We start from the raw sequence: 19,103 nt of genomic DNA, 5'->3' as shown, positions 1-19,103 counted from the left end.
ATCACCTGTGCACCCCACTGGTGACATCCAGATAGGACAGGGACGGGTGAGACTGGCAGCCGCAGACACTCAGAGCCCATGTAGGGAGACAGGGCAGGCTATGCCAGCTGACATCGTTTGTGCTGTGGAAAGATGGGGGCTGTGGGGGAAGGAAGGAAATTCAGGCTGTGGGATCAGAAGGTAGAGGACGTGTGGTCTAAATGTGGAAAGAAGTGGGAGGTATTCTTATTCCTTTTGATCCAGAAGAGGAAACTGAGATACGGGGAGTTTTCTTGCTTCCTGGCTCCAGCAACAATGCTGAAGGCAGGATTTGAACACAGGACATGTTTCTCATAAACCCCTGTACACTCCTGTGTCTCCACCCATGGCCCCAAATTATCCAGACAGGGCATATCTGCCTGGACAGGGCAGGGCAGAGGGTACTTCCTGGGGATGACAGGGTGTGCACTGGACCATGTGAAGATTAAGGGGAGTGGGGAGGGGTGGTGGTGTTTTCCTGCTGGAGTTAGAGTGTGGCACAGCCTCTCATAATCACAGAGGGCCCACACTCACTCCCAGGTGACTTCAGACCATTTCTGCAGTCCTCAGAAATAACTGAAGTGCCTCCCTCCCCACATAGGGCTAGAAAGGCCTCGAATGGGGGGACATGGAGGAAGTGAAAGTGGCAAATGAGAGGATGTTGGGGCACATGTCACTTGCCAGAGGATGTGAACATACAGAAAGGAACTGACCCGGCTTTGCCATTTAAGAGCTGATAATCACGCCATGAGAATATAAGAACAGGGCAAGGAACTCCTGCCAGGCATGGTGGCTTATGCCTAGCTACTCAGGAGGCTGAGATCTGAGGATCAAGGTTCAATGCCAGCCTGGGCACAAAAGGACCTGAGACTTATCTCCAATTAACTTCTAGAAAATAGGAAGTGGGGCTTGGCTCAAGGGCAGGGCTGTAGCCTTGAGCTGAAGAGCTCAGGGACAGAGCTCAGGCCAAGTTCAAGCCCCATGAACCACAAAAAAAGAAGGAAGAAAAGAAAGAAAGAAAGAAACAAAGAAAGAGAAAAAAGAAAAGAAACTCCTGAACTTGCTGTCTGACCGTGGGCTGGGGAGCCATAGCCCACTTCAGACTTTCTGCAGGTTAACTGGATCACAGTCTCATGGTCTTTGCTGCCTAGGATGACTTTGAACCTCAGTTCTCAGCCTCCCAAGTAGCTAGGGATCACTGGTGTGAGCCACTCAGTTCAGGATCTCTTTAATGCCTCTAAGGTGTGCTAGATCTAGAAGAGTCTAGATAACAAGCAAGTTGGGGGGCTGGGAAAGGGAAGAGTGAAAAAACTGCTTTCTATCAAGGTTAAGAGATATCCTGAGCTGGGTACCTGTGGCTCACACCTGTAACCCTAGCTACTCAGGAGGCTGAGATCTGAAGATCAGAGTTTGAAGTCAGCCCAGCAGAAAAGTCCCTGTGAGACTCTTGTCTCTAATTAATAATCAGAAGTCGCTCTGTGGCTTAAGTGGCAGAGCACTCACCTTGAGCACAAAGAGCTCAGGGATAGCACCCAGGCTGAGTTCAAGCCCCATGACCAACAACAATAACAATGAGATGTCCCCAGTTCATTGTTCTTCCTGCAGGAACTCAGCGGCTCCTCCATGGCCCCCATCTTGACAGAAGTGGAATCTAAAACACCTCCCCCCACCTTTAATAGGACCAATAAATTCACAGCCGGCTTTCAGAACATTGTGGATGCATATGGCGTGGGCAGTTACCGGGAGATAAACCCAGGTAAAATTGGAAGCATCGTACAATGGGTGAAAGCAAAAATTTGGTATGATGGCTCTCTCAGAGGACAGAGGAGGCAAAGTGCTTAAAACCCACATTCCTAAAGTCTAGCTTGGTTTCCTGATGTCCCGCCTTTCATAAATTCCAGCTGCTAAAACATTTGTCTTCTGCCCTTCCTTTTTTGTTATTGCTGACTGTGTGGCTCAGGCTGGCCTCAAACTCACAATCCTTCTGCCTCTGCCTGCTGAAGGCTGGGATTACAGGTGGTTGCCATCCACCGTACCTGGCTATTTTCTTTCTTTCTGCCAGTCCTGGAGCTTGAACTCAGGGCCTGAGCACTGTCCTTGGGCTTTCTCAAGGTTAGAGATCCACCACTTGAGCCACAGCACCACTTTCAGCTTTTTCTGGTATGTGGTACCGAAGAATCAAACCTGGGTCTTCGTGCATGCTAGGCAAGTACTCTACCACTAGGCCAAACTCCCGGCTTGACTGTCCACTTCTTTCAAGACAGCACCACCAGACAGCCAAATTCCATTCTTGTTTTCTTCAGTGAGTCAACCCTAGGCCTAGCTAGCTCGTGTCTTTGCAGGCCTGGCTATGTGTATGTGTATAGGGACGTGGGTTGAGGAGATTTGAGTCTTGGTGACAAGTGTTTCAGATCTTGGTGACCTAGATAGCAAAGTGCAAAGGCCGGGTGCTGTGGTGTTGTCCTCCAGTCTAGGCTTGTGCCTGATTTGGGAATGTGGGGGCCACGGGGGTCGATGCAGGTGTCAGTGTCTGCTGGTGGTGTATGGTGTGTGGTGTGTGTTAACGAGGGAGACACCATCAAGGTGGTGGTGGAGAGACTACAGAAGGCAGCAGTAGAACACGTTTGGAGTGTGCTGGCACTTGGAATTGAACTCAGGGCTTTGTTGTGTTGTTTCGCTTTTCTGCTCAAGACTGGTGCTCTACCACTTGGACCACGCCTCCACTCAGACCTCAGCCTCCTGAGTAGCTAGGATTACAGATGTGAACCTGACAGAAAATTCTTTTTAAATCTTATGACCTTGAGGAAATCTCTCTGGGTCTGGCAGGTGTATAGTGTGGAAGAATTTCCACTCGTGGGCCTGTGGGAGCCAGGCCAGGGTGTGGGTTGGGACCGAGAGGGAAGACAATCAAGAGGCACGGGAAGCGGAGGGGCTGTGATGGGGTGGAGGGAGCTGGGTCCAGCGTCTCAGGCTGTTTCCTCCCCTCCCCCCAGCTCCCTACACCATCATCACCTTCCCCTTCCTGTTTGCGGTGATGTTCGGGGACTGCGGACATGGGGTGGTTATGCTGATGGCCGCGCTGTGGATGGTGATCAATGAGAGAAGCTTGCTCGCCCAGAAGAGTAGCAGTGAGGTGGGTGCCCAAGGGCTGCTGGGAGCAGGAGAGCACACACACACACACACACACACACACACACACACACACACACACACACACACACGGCTGGACAGAAGAAAGGGAGCTGTAAAGTGAGAGAAGAACCAAAATTCAACACTAAACCACTGGCCAGAGATATAGCTTCTTTGGCTAGGTTGGTGGATTCCATTCAGAACATCCGGGTTTTTTTGGTTGACTCTTCTTAATCTTTGTTTTGTGTGTTTATGTGTTCCAGTCCAGGGCCTTGTTGTATCCTTGAGCTCTTTTTCTTTTTTCTTTTCAGTCCTGTAGCTTGAACTCAGGATCTGGATGCTGCCCCTGAGCTGTTGTGCTCAAGGCTAGTGCTCTACCACTTTGAGCTACCATGCCATTTCTGGCTTTTTGATGGATAACTAGAGACGAGAGTCCCACAGACTTTCCTGTCCAGTCTGACTTTTAATCATAATCCTCAGATCTCAGTCTCCTGAATAGCTAAGATTGTAGGTATAAGCCACCATCGCCTGGCTCCTTTTGCTCAAGACCCTAACACTCGAACCACATCTCCACTTCTAGCATTTTGCTGTTTAATTCAAGATAAGAAACTCCTGGACTTTCTTGCCCAACTGGTTTCAAATCAGAAACTTTAGGTCTCTGGAGGAGCTAGGATCACAGGTCTGAGCCACTGGTGCCTGGCCTCTTTTATTAATTTTTTTTTTTCCTTCGTGGTGCTGTGGCCCGAACTCAGGGCTTCATGAGCTATACATTGTACCACTAAGCTACACCTCTACCCCCCTTTAGTTTTTTCTAGCACTTTTTTATGATTATAAAAAATCATGCCTATGCATAGTAAAAATCCAGAAAGCACTATAGTCTAACCACCTAGAGAAAAATAATAAGTATCTTCCTATTTTTTGTATATGTGCTTATTCATAATTTCAGAAATTTGAAAAATATTCATCATGGAGAGCATGAGAATTTTAGCTTCCTTTTTTTAACCTTTGTGCCAGTCCTGAAGCTTGAACTCAGGGCCTGGGTACTGTCTGGGAGCTTCTTTTGCTCATGGCTAGTGTTTTTCCACTAGACCACAGCTCCACTTCCAGCTTTGTGGTAGTTTATTGGAGATAAGAGTCTCACCAACACCCATGTTAATACATTTGACAAGGCAAGCATGCCTTTAGCTGTGCTATGAATTATAAGAATGGCTGCCACTTCAGTTGCTGGTGGAATTGGTTAGTGTTAGCTCAGTGACATGGGAATGAGTCAACTAGATGCAAAGGCAAACCACCACCAGCTTAACGGAGGTTGTTTTCTAGGGGAAATATTGCAAGTGAGTTGCAAAGTTCTGCTTCAATACATAGCCAGATACTCAACTTTGTAATAGAAGACCCCAGTGTACTGTACAATCAGGCTGTGTGTGTGTGTGTGTGTGAGAGAGAGAGAGAGAGAGAAAGAGAGAGAGAGAGAGAGAGAGAGAGACACACACACACACACACACACACACACACACACACACACACACACACACATTGCCCTTGCCCAGTGTGCCCTCCCGGTAAGTGGGCCCACCCCTCATGCATCTCCAGAGACTCATACCTGTCTCCCGTTTCCTGGACCCAGATCTGGAATACCTTCTTTCACGGGCGCTACCTGATCCTCCTCATGGGAATTTTCTCCATTTACACGGGTCTGATCTACAACGACTGCTTCTCCAAGTCCTTCAACATCTTCGGGTCTTCTTGGAGTGTCCAGGCCATGTTTAGGAATGGCACCTGGAAGTAAGTGCACAGCCTGGCTCTTCCTAATCCATAAGAGTCTTACCTGGTGTACTGGCAAAGTCAGTCAATAACCCCTTCTCTCCCTTCCCCTCCCCTCTCTCTTCTTTAAGGGCTGAATGACTTAAAGTAACATGTTGGACTTTGGTTATTCTACAAGATCCCGACTGAGGAAGTTAGATTATTCTTCCCCCCCTCTGATGGTTCATTGATTTATTTGATTTTGTTTTATTTTTCTCTTTCTCTGTAGCACTCATGTACTGGAGGCAAATACCTACTTACAACTGAACCCAACTGTTCCAGGCGTATATTCTGGAAATCCATACCCATTTGGGATTGATCCGGTAACAATGTCTTCTTGGATAACATACACTGGTTGTATAGAATGTGCTGTGGAGAAGTTCTCTGAATAGAGGAGGAAGAAGGACTAGAGCACATTAGTTCCATAATCTTGGGATGAGATGGATGAAAATGAACCAGAGGATTTTATGACAGGTGGCACTGGGTTCAAGTACCATCCCTCCTTGTTCTCCTCAGCCTCACCCCTCTGGTCTTTTCCCTGTAGCCTTCAACATCCTTCTGCCATTCCACTAGGGTTTAGGCTAGTGATTGTTTTTCTGAAAAGCCCTGGTTACCTAGGAAATATATATGTATTACATAAGCTATATTGCATCTATTCAGGCCTCTTCTTTGGTGTTTTCCCTCAGGGGGGTGCATTTCTCCCATCCATCTGTCTGTCTGTCTGTCTGTCTGTCTATTAAGTGTGGGTACTGGGGCTTGAATTCATGGCCTCACATTCTTACTTGGCCTTTTAACCTAAGGTGAGTGTTCTGTCATTTGAGCCACACCTCTACTTCTGGCTTTCTGGTGGTTAACTGGAAATAAGAGTCTCATACCTTTCTTCCTTTGCTGGCTTGGAACTATGATTCTCAGGTCTTAGCCTCCCAAATAGCTAGGATTACAAACATGAATCACCAGTGCCTGGCAACATTTTCTGCTTGTTTTCTAATAAACAAAGGATTTGCTTTTGCTTTTGTTTTAATTGTATCAAAACACATTTTTTTTTTCTAGTCCTGGGCTTGAGCTCAGGGTCTGAGCACTATCCTTGGACTTTCTCAAGGCTAGAGCTCTACCACTTGAGCTTCAGCACCACTTCCGGCTTTTATCTATGTATGTGGTACCGAGGAATCGAACCCGGGTCTTCATGCATGCTAGGCAAGCACTTTAACCACTAGGCCAAACTCCCGGCCCCTCAAAACACATTTTAAAAGAAAATATCTACTCAGTTTTATTTATTTGCTTGTTGTATCCTAGTCAACTAGATGTGGGATGAATAAGAACAAAGGAGATTCCAGGGGCTTATGCCTAAGCTCCTGATAAGGAGACAAGCTCCATGGGGTGATGGCTTATGCCTGTAATCCTAGCTACTTAGGAGGCTGAGATCTGAGGATCATGGTTCAGAGCCAGCCCTAAAGTCTGTGAGACTTGAATTAACCACCAGAAACCTGGAAGTGGTGCTAAAACTCAAGGGGTAGGGTGGTAGCTTTGAGCTGAAGAGCTCAGGGACAATGCCCAGGCCCAGAGTTCAAGTCCCACTACTAACAAAAAAAGGAGTCAAGCTCAAGATGACCCATCACATTCTGCCATCAGGGGGCAGCCTTGTGCTCCAAATGGATCTGAGCAGGCTAGACTTGCACTTGGCAGATGCTTGGCATTCATGTTTTAATTCTCAGCTTCTCTTGGTGGGATGGAAGCAGAGAGCTCAGGGCCTGGGCTCTGCCCTTTAACTTTTTCTGCCCAAGGTGGTGCTCCATCTACCAGTTGGGTCAGGTATTTTTTGCTGGTTAATTGTAGATGTGAGTTTCATGGACTTTCCTACCGTGGATGTCTTTGAACCTGGATCTGAGCTCAGTTTTCTCAGCCTCCTGAGTAGCTGGGATTACAGGTGTGAGTCACTGGCATTTGACCTGTGTTCTTAGTTTTACAAACCAGGTCAAATCCTTGAATGCTGACTCATATGCGTGAAGCATTAGAACTAAATGCGTGTTGCTCTATTTGTAGAACAGAAAGCCTTACCTTTGGACAAAGCCATGTGATGCTCTCTAAGCAGTGAGGTGGAGTGGAGTGCAGTGGTGGTCAGCATGTTAGCCTCTCACCATCTCCCTTTGCTTTGAATTTCATCGCTCTGCCTTTCATATCCGTGTCATCATAAACCCCATCCGCCATGGTCAGGCAGAGGTGCATGTAGAAATGTACATTTTAAAGTCAATGGTTTAGAATGACTCCTTCACATGAAATTTTGTCTTCTGCTAACAAGATAGAAAAGGGAGAAACTCAGAAGGGAAAAAGTCAAGATGAAGGAAAGGGTGAGATGCTGAAATAAAAGTTTTTTTTTTTTTTTCCCTTATGGCAGAATGTGATGGGTCATCTTGAGCTTGACTCCTTTTTTTTGTTAGTATGTGAGGACTTGAACTCTGGGCCTGGGTGCGGTCCCTGAGCTCTTCAGCTCAAAGCTACCACCACTACCCCTTGAGTTTTAGCACCACTTCCAGGTTTCTGGTGGTTAATTCAAGTCTCACAGACTTTAGAGGGCTGGCTCTGAACCATGATCCTCAGATCTCAGCCTCCTAAGTAGCTAGGATTACAGGCATAAGCCATCACCCCCATGGAGCTTGTCTCCTTATCAGGAGCTTAGGCATAAGCCCCTGGAATCTCCTTTGTTCTTATTCATCCCACATCTAGTTGACTAGGATACAACAAGCAAATAAATAAAACTGAGTAGATATTTTCTTTTAAAATGTGTTTTGAGGGGCCGGGAGTTTGGCCTAGTGGTTAAGTGCTTGCCTAGCATGCATGAAGACCCGGGTTCGAATTCCTCGGTACCTACCACATACATAGCTAAAAGCGGAAGTGGTGCTGAAGCTCAAGTGGTAGAGCTCTAGCCTTGAGAAAAGTCCAAGGACAGTGCTCAAGCCCTGGGCCCTAAGCCCAGGACTGGCAAAAAAAAAAAAAAAAAAAAAAAAAAAAATAAAAAAGAGTGTCTCAGATTTGTCTGTCCTGGCTGGCTTTGAATCAGATCCACAGATCTCAGCTCTTGGGTAGCTAGGATTATAGACCTGAGTTCCCAGTGTCCTGCATTCATGTATTCTTGTCCTGTTTCTTACCCAGATTTGGAACCTGGCTTCAAACAAACTCACCTTTTTGAACTCTTACAAAATGAAGATGTCAGTTATCCTTGGAATTGTGCAAATGATTTTTGGCGTTGTTCTCAGCCTCTTCAATCACATGTAAGTTTCTGGGGTTACCTGCCAGGGATCTGACAGCAGTGTCTGTGAGGGGTGGAGTCACCAACACGGCCATTTGTCTGTGCAAACCTCTGCCTTTGGGGGCTATGCTTCCCTGTGTGGCCAGAGGTAACTCTCTTCTAAGTAGTCCGTCAAAAATAATCCCCCGTTCACATGGAACCACCTGCAAGGCAGGTGCTTTGTTCAGGCTTAGCCCGCAAGCAATGAGCCAAGAAAGACTGTGTAACTTCTGGCCAGCATGTCCCTGGCATTCTGCATACCACCTGCTGTCCCGCTTCCTCTGTCTCTGTCTTTGCCTCCTTTTCCTTTCTTCTTTTCTTCTCTGCTTCCTCACCGTCGACTTTTTCTGTGTGTGTGTATACCAACTCAGGGCTCATGCCTTGGCTTTTTTTGCTGTCTGTGGGACTTGAACACTGGGCCTGGATGCTGTCCCTGAGCTCCGTTTTGCTCAAGGTTGAAGCTCTACCACTTGAACCACAGCACCACTTCTGTTTTTTTCTGTGATTAATTGGAGATGAGTCTCATGGACTTTCCTGCCCTGGCTGGCTTCAAATGATCCCAGATCTAAGCCTCCTGAGTAGCTAGGATTATAGGCATGAGCCACTGGCACTCAGCTCCCTTGGCTTTTTATTTTTGCTTAAGAATGGTGCTCCACCACTTAAGCCATGCCTCTGCTTCCAACTTTTTGTTGGTTAACTGGGGATATGAATCTCAATGGACTTTTCTGCTCGGGTTGGTTTCAATTGCAATCCTCACATGTCAGCTTTCTAACTAGGTAAGATTATAGGCACAAGCCACTGGTACCCAGCTTTCTCTGAATGCTTGGTACAGAAACACTTACCACATTTCCTATCATTTCTGTTCGGTGCACATGTGGCGCTGTCTGCCAGGGGGATGCTGCTGTCTCTCCAGAGTGCTCAGGAAAAAGGAAATGAACCTTCTGCGCTTTGGGAAGAGGCCATCAGTAGTAATGTTCCTTTTGTGCTCTGTCTTCGGTGTCCATGTTTCTCCCCCAGATTCTTCAGGAAAATAATGAACATCCTCCTGCAGTTTATCCCAGAGATGATCTTTATCCTGAGCCTGTTTGGCTACCTGGTGTTCATGATCATCTTCAAATGGTGCCAGTATGATGCCCACGTATCCCAGCATGCCCCCAGCATCCTCATCCACTTCATCAACATGTTTCTGTTTGACTATGATGACCCCTCCAACCCACCCCTGTACAGCCACCAGGTACGCAGGCTTGTTAAAAACATTGCTTTTAGCAGGGCACGGTGGCTCCCACCTGTAATCCAAGCTACTCAGGAGGCTGAGATCTGAGGATCAAGGTTCAAAGCCAGCCCAGGCACAAAAGGACCTGAGACTCTTATCTCCAATTAACCTCTGGAAAACTGGAAATGGGGCTGTGGCTTAAGGGTAGGATGGTAGCCTTGAGCTGAAGAACTTAGGGACAGTGCCCAGGACTAGTTCAAGCCCCATGACCCCCACAAAAAAATGCTGCTTCCAAGCTAGGTGCCAGCATCTCATGCTTATAATCCTAGTTGCTCATGAGACTAAGATCAGAGGATCATGGCTGAAAGCCAGCCAAGACAGAAAAATTGTTATCTTCAATTAACCAGCAAAAAGCTGGAAGTGGAATTGGGTGTGGCTCAAGTGGTAGAGCACCAGCCATGAGTGGAGAAGCTTAAGAGAGAGTGCAAGGCCTGAGTTTAAGCCCTAGTACTAGCGCACATACATACATACACATGTATACACACACTGCTTTATGTAGTTATTTATTTATTTTTGCCAATCCTGGGCTTGAGCTCAGGGCCTGAGCACTGTCCTTGGACTTTCTCAAGGCTAGAGCTCTACCACTTGAGCCTCAGCACCACTTCCAGCTTTTTTCTATGTATGTGGTACTGAGGAATTGAACCCGGGTCTTCGTGCATGCTAGGCAAGCACTCTACCACTAGGCCAAACTCCTGGCTCTATTTATTTATTTTTAAAAGCAGACTTTAGCTGAGGGTCATAGGAAAGAAAATTGAAATAGAATGAATATGAGGAGCACCTCTCTTTTATACTGGTTGTAAGTTTCTAGGAAACCATTTTTGGGGCTGGAGGCGTGGCTCAGTTGGCAGAGTGCTAGCCTAGTATGCAAAAGCATCAGGTACCAAGTTCAAGTTCTGGTCTTAAACCATAAAAAAGAAAAGAAAAGAAAACTAGTCTTTCCTTTCCTTTTTTTTTTTTTTGCCAGTCCTGGGCCTTGAACTCAGGGCCTGAGCACTGTCCTTGGGCTTTTTCTCAAGGTTAGAGCTTTACCACTTGAGCCACAGCACCACTTCCAGCGTTTTTCTATGTATATGGCACGGAGGAATCAACCCCCGCTCCCCTGTCTTCCTGCATGGTAGGCAAGCACTCTTACCACTAGGCCAAACTCCCCTCACCAGTCTCTCCTTTTCTACAGAACCAAACTCAGGCGATCCTGTAAACTATGGAGAGCCAGCCATATTCTCTTTTGAAAAACTGTAACTGTCCCCCAGAATTAGATAAAAGAACTCAGTGAATAATTACTTGGACGGCTTTATGTGAAGACGCTAAGGGAAAGTGCAAGGCCCTGAGTTCAAGCCCCAGCACTGGCACAAAATACAATAAAATAAAAATCATGGACTGAATACAAATTGACCCAAGACTGTCTCAGAATGGCCTGGTGAGGCCCGGGGTCGGCCTTTTTTTTCCCATCTCAAACCCAGGGTCAAGGGGCAGGGGCCGAATGATGAGGACCACAGCTAAGCAGGGGCTCTGCACCCTATGGGTGTGGGAGAGAAGCCATGGAGCACCCTGTCACTGCGTCGTGGGTGGCGGGTACCCCAGGCTGGCCCCATGCCCTGGCCCCCACAACCAGGCGGGGTGCAGCTGGACTCACCACTGGGGCGCACGGCGCATGGTGCTGTGGTTTCATCCCGGGTTGATCTTGCAGCAAGAAGTCCAGACGTTCTTTGTGGTGATGGCGCTGATCGCTGTGCCCTGGATGCTGCTCATCAAGCCCTTCGTGCTCAGAGCCAAGCACCGGAAGTCCCAGGTGAGGGCCAGCCTTACATCTGTCCACTGCGGGTGAGTGTGTGTGTGTGTGTGTGTGTGTGTGTGTGTGTGTGTGTGTGTGTGTTGGTGCTGGGGCTTGAACTCAAGTCTTGGGTGCGGTTGCTTAGCTTTTTTTGCTTCACGTTGGTGCTGTGCCACGCAAACCGTACCTCCAGCCCAGCACTTTGGAGGACTTTTCTGTGTGGGCTGGCTCCTGCTGCGTCCTGAATAGCTGTGATTACAGGAATGAGCCATTATGCCTGGCTAATTTCCAGCACAAGAATCTTATTCTTCTCTAACACACTGAATCTCGAGTGTCCCTTATCTCTAACACTTGTGCCACACCTCCACGTCCAGCTTTCTGGTGGTCAGTTGGAGATAAGGATCTCAGGAACTTTCCTGCCCAACCTGGCTTCTAACCATGAGCCTCAGACCTCAGCCTCATGAACAGCTGGACTGCAGGTGTGAGTCACTAGTGCCTGGCTCTAACACATTAGATCTTGGTTCCAAAGACTCTGCTTAGGATGTGTGGGTGCTGTCTCGTGGTAGTTCATGATTTACAAGGGTCTAAACTTGTTTTATTTATTTACTTATTTATTTATTTTAGATTTTTTTTTTTGCCAGTCCTGAGGCTTGAACTCAGGGCCTAGGCACTGTCTCTGCGCTTCTTTTGCTCAAGGCCTGCACTCTAACGCTTGAGCCACAGCATTAGTTTCAGCTTTTTCTGTGTATGTGGTACCAAGGAAGGGAACCCACGGCTTTGTGTTTCCCAGCTCATTGGATTGTTTTATTAGTGGAACATATGAGCATTTTAATTAAGTTTTACTTCTTTAATGAATAGTAAAGATTTCTTAGAGTTCTAAGATTTCACTACATTATGTTGTAAATTGCATTGTAGAACCAGGGAGGTAAACACTTCCCACAACCTGACGAATGTAACTGTCACCCTTCTATACATCACTCTGACAATACCATACAGTTTTTAAAAAGATGTTAAATAGCCCATGGAAAGGGTAGAGAAATGTGTTTGAAAGAAATATTTTAAAAGGAAAAAATAATTTTAAAACTTAAAAAAGAGAGAGGTAAACACTTGAAATAAGTCAGCTCTTTATTTATAGATGATTTTCTTCCTGTTGCTAAATATTCATTTCAGTCCACCTTTTCCTTTTGTGACACTGCTGGGAGGCTCAGATTTACCTGGGAGTGCTGAAGCACTTAATAACAGCTTACAACAAATAGGATTTAGGGAGATTAACCCTCCCCAGGACATTTGAGTCACCACCTGACTTTATTCCTTCTTTCCTCTTTAAGTGAGAAGGATTAAATGGACTGTACTGAGATCATGAATGCCTTAAATGGTTAGAAATATTTTCCGATTAAATTCTACATCTGTGTTGGCTATTGATCTCACCTGTAATTTCTGTGGAATATAAAAGGGTCGGCAACAAGTATTTTGTTTTGTTAATCAAGGAGAGGTCAAGACAATGAAGTCAGAGAGGACTAGTTTAGAAGAACTTGGAAAGCTGGGTTCAAGTTCAAAGTCCCAGGATGAGATTGCTACTCAGTGGTAATATGGTTGGCTATTATTCCCAAGGCCCTCCCCACAAAATGACAAACAAACCAGATGATACTACATAGCACTCATTTACACATACCTCTTCTGAAGAGAGATCAAAGCTCCACACTGACCTCTACGTTCTTATGAGCTCTTATTTATCAAGCTAAGCGATTAGAGCATATTTTATTTAAGATTTGTTGGCTTGATTTATATCTTAAGTTTTTAAAATTTTTATTGTAATTAATAGAAGGGTTACAGTTATACTCACCAGATCACACACATTGATACCCCTCCTCATGTTTTTGTCCCCATTTCTCTCCCCCCACCCCCTATACAATATACCACATTACAAGGTAAGATACTGTAACAATACGAGAATAACCAAGGGACAACAAAAGAGATGAGAAATAACATAGTCATACATTCTGTATGACAAAAGACGTAGCTTGTTGGCTTGGATTATGACTATTAAATATTTAAACACCTGGCATGTAAACTTCTAATTTTACCCTTGCTCAGTGCCCTGCAGATCTGCTGAAGAAAGAAAAGGGCCGAGGGCAGGACTCAAGGGGTAGAGCATAGGCCTAGCAAGTGAGCCCTGAGTTCAAAAAAGAAAAGAAATGGTGCTTACTTGTGGTGTGGGACATTTAGAGTCACTCACACGCAATGACTGGAAAGAAGTTAATGTTAAGGATGCCTGAGCTGAAAATGCAAAACCTGGAATGTGTCAGAACCATTCTGAGGTACAACATGACGCCATGACACCATGAGCGGCAAAGGCCACACCTCATCTCCTGTATCTTTACATCGTTAAAATGTAAGTGGACAAAACATGTTGTTCATTTCCCTTCATAATACATGTATATGGTATAATGTACATACATATAAATACATAATATATAATATTTGCACATAGTTGTGCAGATATTCCAAAATCTGAACATCATCAACATTTTAAATATGTCTGGTTCTAAGCATTCCAGACATTGGATACTTAGCCATGTTAACATTCAAATAGCCAGGCTGAACTCAAAAATAACTGCCTAGGGTTCTGTGCTGTGTGTGTGTGTGTGTGTGTGTGTGTGTGTGTGTGTGTGTGTGTGTGCGTGTGTGTGTGTGTAATTCCTGGGGCTTGAACTCAGGGCCTGGGCACTGTCCCTGAGATTCTTTTGCTAAGGGCTTGTACTCTACCATTTGAGCCATAGCACCACCTCCTGCTTTTTCTGCTTATGTGGTACTGAGGAATCAAACCCGGGGCTTCATTCATGCTAGGCAAGCACTCCACCACTAAGCCACATTCCCAGCGCCTCTTCTGTGTCCCCTCCCCCACCCCTCAAGCTGTTCTGTAGCATAATGTTTTTACTTTCAAGACAGTATTTGTGTTGAGAAAGTTATTGATCTTAGTAATTTTACCCATAGATACAACTGATGACGGGATGTTTTTTTCCCTCCCTCCCTCCCTCCTTTCCTTTCTCCCTCCCTCCCTTCTTCCCTTCCTCCTTTTTCTCTCTCTCTGTTTCACTACTAGAACTTGAACTCAGAGCCTCTTAATTTTTTTTCCCCTTGCCCTCAAACCTGGTACTCTACCAATTGAGCCACATCTTCATTTCCAGATTTTTGGTGATTAATTGGAAATAGAGTCACAGATTTAGCATCCCAGACTGGCTTCAAACCACAGTCTTCAGATCTCAGCCTCCTGCGCAGCTAGGATTACAGAAGTTAGCCTTGAGTGCGTGCTCTGCAGGGTATGTTTCTTTTAACAGTAGGGTTCTTTGATGCATAAAGAACAGTTTCCAGAGTACAGTGGAGTGAAAGCTCACACTCTGCAGCTGGGCTCCTGGGTTTGGATCTTGTCACTAACTTTACCAGCTGTGTGGCACTGGACACAGTTCTCAACTTTTCTGTGCTACTTTAATTCTCTATAAAATATGCTGATAAGTAGATGTATATAAAATAGTTGTTTTTAAGGCTCAGTGAGATGAGTTTAGACCAGGACCTAGCTAACTTTTTAGGTTTTTTGTTAGCTAATTTTGTTTTGCAAGTCCTGGGGCTTGAACTCAGGGCCTGGATATTGCCCTTGGGTTTTCTGAAGGCTAGAGCTCTACCACTTGATCCATAACACCATTTCTGGCTCTCTCTATGCCTGTAGTATCGTGGAGTTGAACCCAGGTCTTCATGTATGCTAGGCTAGAACTCTTACCCCAGGGCAAACTCTCAGCCCCAACTTTTTAGACTTTTTTTTGTTGTTGTTGTGGGGCTTGAATTCAGGGCGGGCATTGTTCCCGAGCTCTTCAGCTCAAGGCTACCGCCCTACCCCTTGAGCCACAGCACTTCTTGTTTTCTTGTGGTTAATTGGAGATAAGAGTCTCATGTTCTTTAGTGCCCTGGCTGGCTTTAAACTGAGATCCTCAGATCTCAGCCTCCTGAGTAGTTAGGACTACAGGTATGAGCTACCTCGCCTGGCTATTTTTTAGATTTTTTTTTTTTTTTGAGATAGTGTCTTGCTTTGTAGCTTGGACTCAGTGTCCCTGCCTCAGCATTCCAAGGGTTGGAATTACAACCTTGTGCCACCACACCTGGCTTAGAGCTAATATTTAAGAACTTTCATGTGAGATGGTACTGTTATTTTATTTTACTTTTTTAAATTTGTTGGTCATGGGACTTGAACGCTGGGCCTGGGCATTGTCCCTGAGCTCTTCAGCTCAAGGCTACCACCCTGCCCCTTGAGCCACAGCCCCACTTATGGTTTTTGGGGGATTAACTGGAGATAAGAGTCCCAGGGATGTTGGTGCCTGGGCTGGCTTTGGACTGCGATCCTTGGATGTTATTATACTTTAATGTAAAGGTGATGTACAGAGGGTGACAGTGACACAGCTCAGATAATGAGTACATTTCTTTTTGAACAGTATAGCTCCTCTCTCATTCTCTCCCCATTTCCCGCTCCCCGCCACACCACCAAATTGTCTAGTTTATTTCCAACACAGCACCAGTGAGTGTCACTGCTGGATTGGTTTACCCTTTGTCTCACTGTTTCCACACTTCCTGTTCCCTTCCCCAAATCAGATAACTTTCTGTACAAGCAACAAAGAGGACAAAACCAAAGGAAAAAAGAGAGAAAGCATAAGAATCACAGACAGTACAATTTAAAAAAAACCTCTTTATTTCCATATCTTGGAGTTCATTTTGATGAGCATCATTTCACAAGATCATATGCATATATCTACTGAGCCCTTGTGATCTTCTCCTAGGACTGTCCTCCTTTGCTCTCAACTGTGTGAATCTTTAGAGTCCCTGTTTTGTTTTGTTTTGGCCAGTCCTGGGGCTTGAACTCAGGGTTTGAGCACTGCCCTTGGGTTTTCTGAAGGCTAGAGCTCTATCTACTTGAGCCACAGGACCACTTCTGGCTTTTTCTACATATGTGGTATCAAGAAGTTGAACCCAGGTCTTCGTGCATAGTAGACTAGCACTCTACCACTAGGCCACATGTCCGGCCAAGAGTCCTTTTAATTATGTCCAAGTGTAAGAAGAACTCACTCCAATATTCCTTAAACCCTTCAATAAAATAGACAGGGAAAGCTCACTACCAAACTCAATTTATGAAGCCAACATAATCCTTATCCCTAAACCAAAGAAAGAGAAATATAGACCCATCTCTTTGATGAACATCAATGTAAAACTTCTCAATAAAATTCTGGCCAACGGAATTTAACAACCGAAAAAATTCATAACACGGGGATCAAAGTGGATTCATTCTAGGGATGCAAAGCTGGTTCAATAGGTGCAGTGCTGTTGCTGTAATTCTTTTCTTTTCTTTTTTTCTTTTTTGCCAGTCCTGGAGCTTGAACTCAGGGCCAGGGCACTGTCTCTGAGCTTCTTGTGCTCAAGGCTAGCAACTCTACTACCACTTGAGCCACATCACCACTTCTTATCTTTTCTGCATACGTGGAACTGAGGAATTGAACCCAGGGCTTCATGAATGCTAAGCAAACATTCTACCACTAGGCCATCTCCCCTGCCCATACTATTGTAATTCTCAGGGGGACTTTGGCCCTCTCTTCCTCTGCTTACTCACAGATGCAGTCCTTCACACTCCAGGAAAATGCCACAGGAGACATGGAAAGTGGCCCTGCCAGCCCGTCTGCTCAGAAGTCTTGTGCAGCAGGTCACGGAGCCCAGGATGACCTTGAGGAAGAGGTATGTGGAACTGAAGCAGCCAAGGAAGACTCGTGTAGATTCTGGAAGTGGGGTCTAGGTTTCACGGTCACTGGAACGAAGCCTCTGGCCTGCCTTGAGGGGATCCGTAGGAGTCTGGGAACCTCAAGTCTTCACTTGAGTCTTCTCCTCCCATGTGACCTGGGCTCTGGCTCTGTTCTCTGACTCCTTTCCTTTCCCCGGGAATGTCTGCCACTGGGTCCCCAGATGAGACAGCTGGCTGAGACCACACAATCCTGCCTGGTGCGTTTACCTAGAGCTCTTTTCTGACTTGAGATAAAAAACCTGCTTTCTGTGAGAGTCAGAGATGCTACAAATGGCTCCATTGATGGGATTCAGTACTAAGATTTTTTCTTTTTCATTTGAAGAGTGGATGAGTAAATGTAATGAATTAAAAAGGCCAGATGGCAGGGAAATTGCCCAAGATTCCAGGTTCAGAGAATAAAACCTCTCTCCTGTGGTGTGTACAGACACTGCCAGCTCTGCCATAGCTACTGGGATATTTTCAGAGCCAACCCACTTACCTTTCCCCTCCAGTTCTAGCCTGTCTTGGACGACTCTCTCATGTGTCTTCATGCCATGGTAAATAGGGGCCCACCCTATCTGCACCTTCCCACCAATTGGCTGCCCATTTTTGGGCAACTTTAGTGTCCATCCACTAACAAGCATAGGCTTGCCCTGCCTCCTTCCAAATTCCTCTTTCTTCTTCCTCCTCCTCCTCCTCTTCCTCCTCTTTCTCCACCATTACCACTGCCATCACCACCACCACCACCACCACCACCACCACAAGGACTTAGGCAATCCAAGGTCAAGGTCATAGTTCTCTGGGCTGTCAGCTGCAAGTTTGTTTGTTTGTTTGTTGTTTTGGGGGCAGGGGTCTTCAGAGCTGCCATCACTTCAGACCAACTGTCTACAAACTGGGTGAAACCCTCGGACTCCAGGTTCTGTAGTTCATAGAACAACTTCTGACCTTCGGAAAGCACTACCCTTTTGCTGGAGCTGAAGGATGCACATCAGAGCCAGCCAGAAATGCTCAGGGCAGAATCTAGGGATGGGAGAACTCCACAGCTACAGCAGTCTGTCCCTAGAGACACACAAAAAGCCAAGAAGAGGCTCAAGTGGTAGAGCTCTAGCCTTGAGAAAGTCCAAGGATAGTGCCCAGGCCCTGAGCTCAAGCCCGGGACTGGCAAAAAAAAAAAAAAAAAAAAAAAGAAGTTCCCTTGGATCTCTGCACCCCAAGTTCTCTTGGGGGTCCCATTGTATGGACATGGTTGACAGCAGGCAGCTAGGGGCGGGTGTCGTGCGCCGCGCCCCCCCCCCCCCCGCCCCCATGCCTGGATTCCTGTCCTAGCCTTGTGATCCTGTGGTTGGGCTCTCTGATGTGGCCAGGTTCACGCAGACCCTCAGGGGCCTGTCATGATGGACTGCCGCAGTTTTCTTCTGGAGCACGGCCAGTGTCGCCTGACAGTCAACTGGTGAGAGTGGGCAGCACTCCTCCTGCGCCAGTGTCTTCAGTGCTGTCAGCGCTTCTAGATACTTGGGCTTAAGAGCCCCAGAACCCCACATGTTTCTGGCACCATTGTGTTCTCACTGTGCACCACACGTCTTGATTATGCCACTTCCCAGGCTGCAGTGTGCTGTCTGTGAGTTTGCTCATTCTTTCTGCTGTACTGTGAGCTGCCTGAGGGCCGATTGCATTGTTTCCCCCACATCCAGAGAGCACGGGAGGTAAAGATGAGCCCTGGCTACCTTCCTGCTGTTTCTCATTCCTGTATGGCTAGCTGCCATATTGGATATCTTTCTTTCTTTCTTTTGTGGGTCATGGGGCTTGAACTCTGGGCCTGGGCGCTGCCCCTGAGCTCTTCAGCTCAAGGCTACCGCCCAACCCCTAGAGCCACAGCCTCACTTCCTCTTTTCTAATGATTAATAGGAGATAAGAGTCTCAGGTTCCGGGGCTGGGTTTGAACTGAGATCTTCGGTACTCAGCCTCCTGAGTAGCTAGGATTACAGGTGTGAGCCGCCGTGCCCAGCTTTGGCTCTTT

The 19,103-nt window shown here is 46.4% G+C and overlaps 1 protein-coding gene across 2 annotated transcripts in view; it reads left to right on the top strand.

The window, feature by feature from the left end:
- Positions 1–19,103, top strand: part of Atp6v0a4 (ATPase H+ transporting V0 subunit a4) — a 57,311-nt gene that overhangs the window by 32,332 nt on the left and 5,876 nt on the right. For both annotated transcript variants that reach the window (XM_090333376.1, XM_090333377.1), the window contains 8 exons: positions 1,624–1,774; positions 3,012–3,151; positions 4,772–4,929; positions 5,177–5,270; positions 8,095–8,213; positions 9,248–9,464; positions 11,191–11,292; positions 16,924–17,043. In XM_090333376.1, coding sequence (XP_090189502.1) covers positions 1,624–1,774; positions 3,012–3,151; positions 4,772–4,929; positions 5,177–5,270; positions 8,095–8,213; positions 9,248–9,464; positions 11,191–11,292; positions 16,924–17,043 — 1,101 coding nt within the window. The remainder of the gene's footprint in view (positions 1–1,623; positions 1,775–3,011; positions 3,152–4,771; positions 4,930–5,176; positions 5,271–8,094; positions 8,214–9,247; positions 9,465–11,190; positions 11,293–16,923; positions 17,044–19,103) is intronic.

The sequence above is a fragment of the Megascapheus bottae genome, chromosome 5, assembly GCF_031878675.1.
Source record: "Megascapheus bottae isolate mThoBot1 chromosome 5, mThoBot2.hap1, whole genome shotgun sequence".
In the NCBI taxonomy this organism is placed as follows: Eukaryota; Metazoa; Chordata; class Mammalia; order Rodentia; family Geomyidae; genus Megascapheus; species Megascapheus bottae.
The sequence above is the reverse complement of the archived record's forward strand: the minus strand, read 5'-3'. Positions and strand labels throughout refer to the sequence as shown.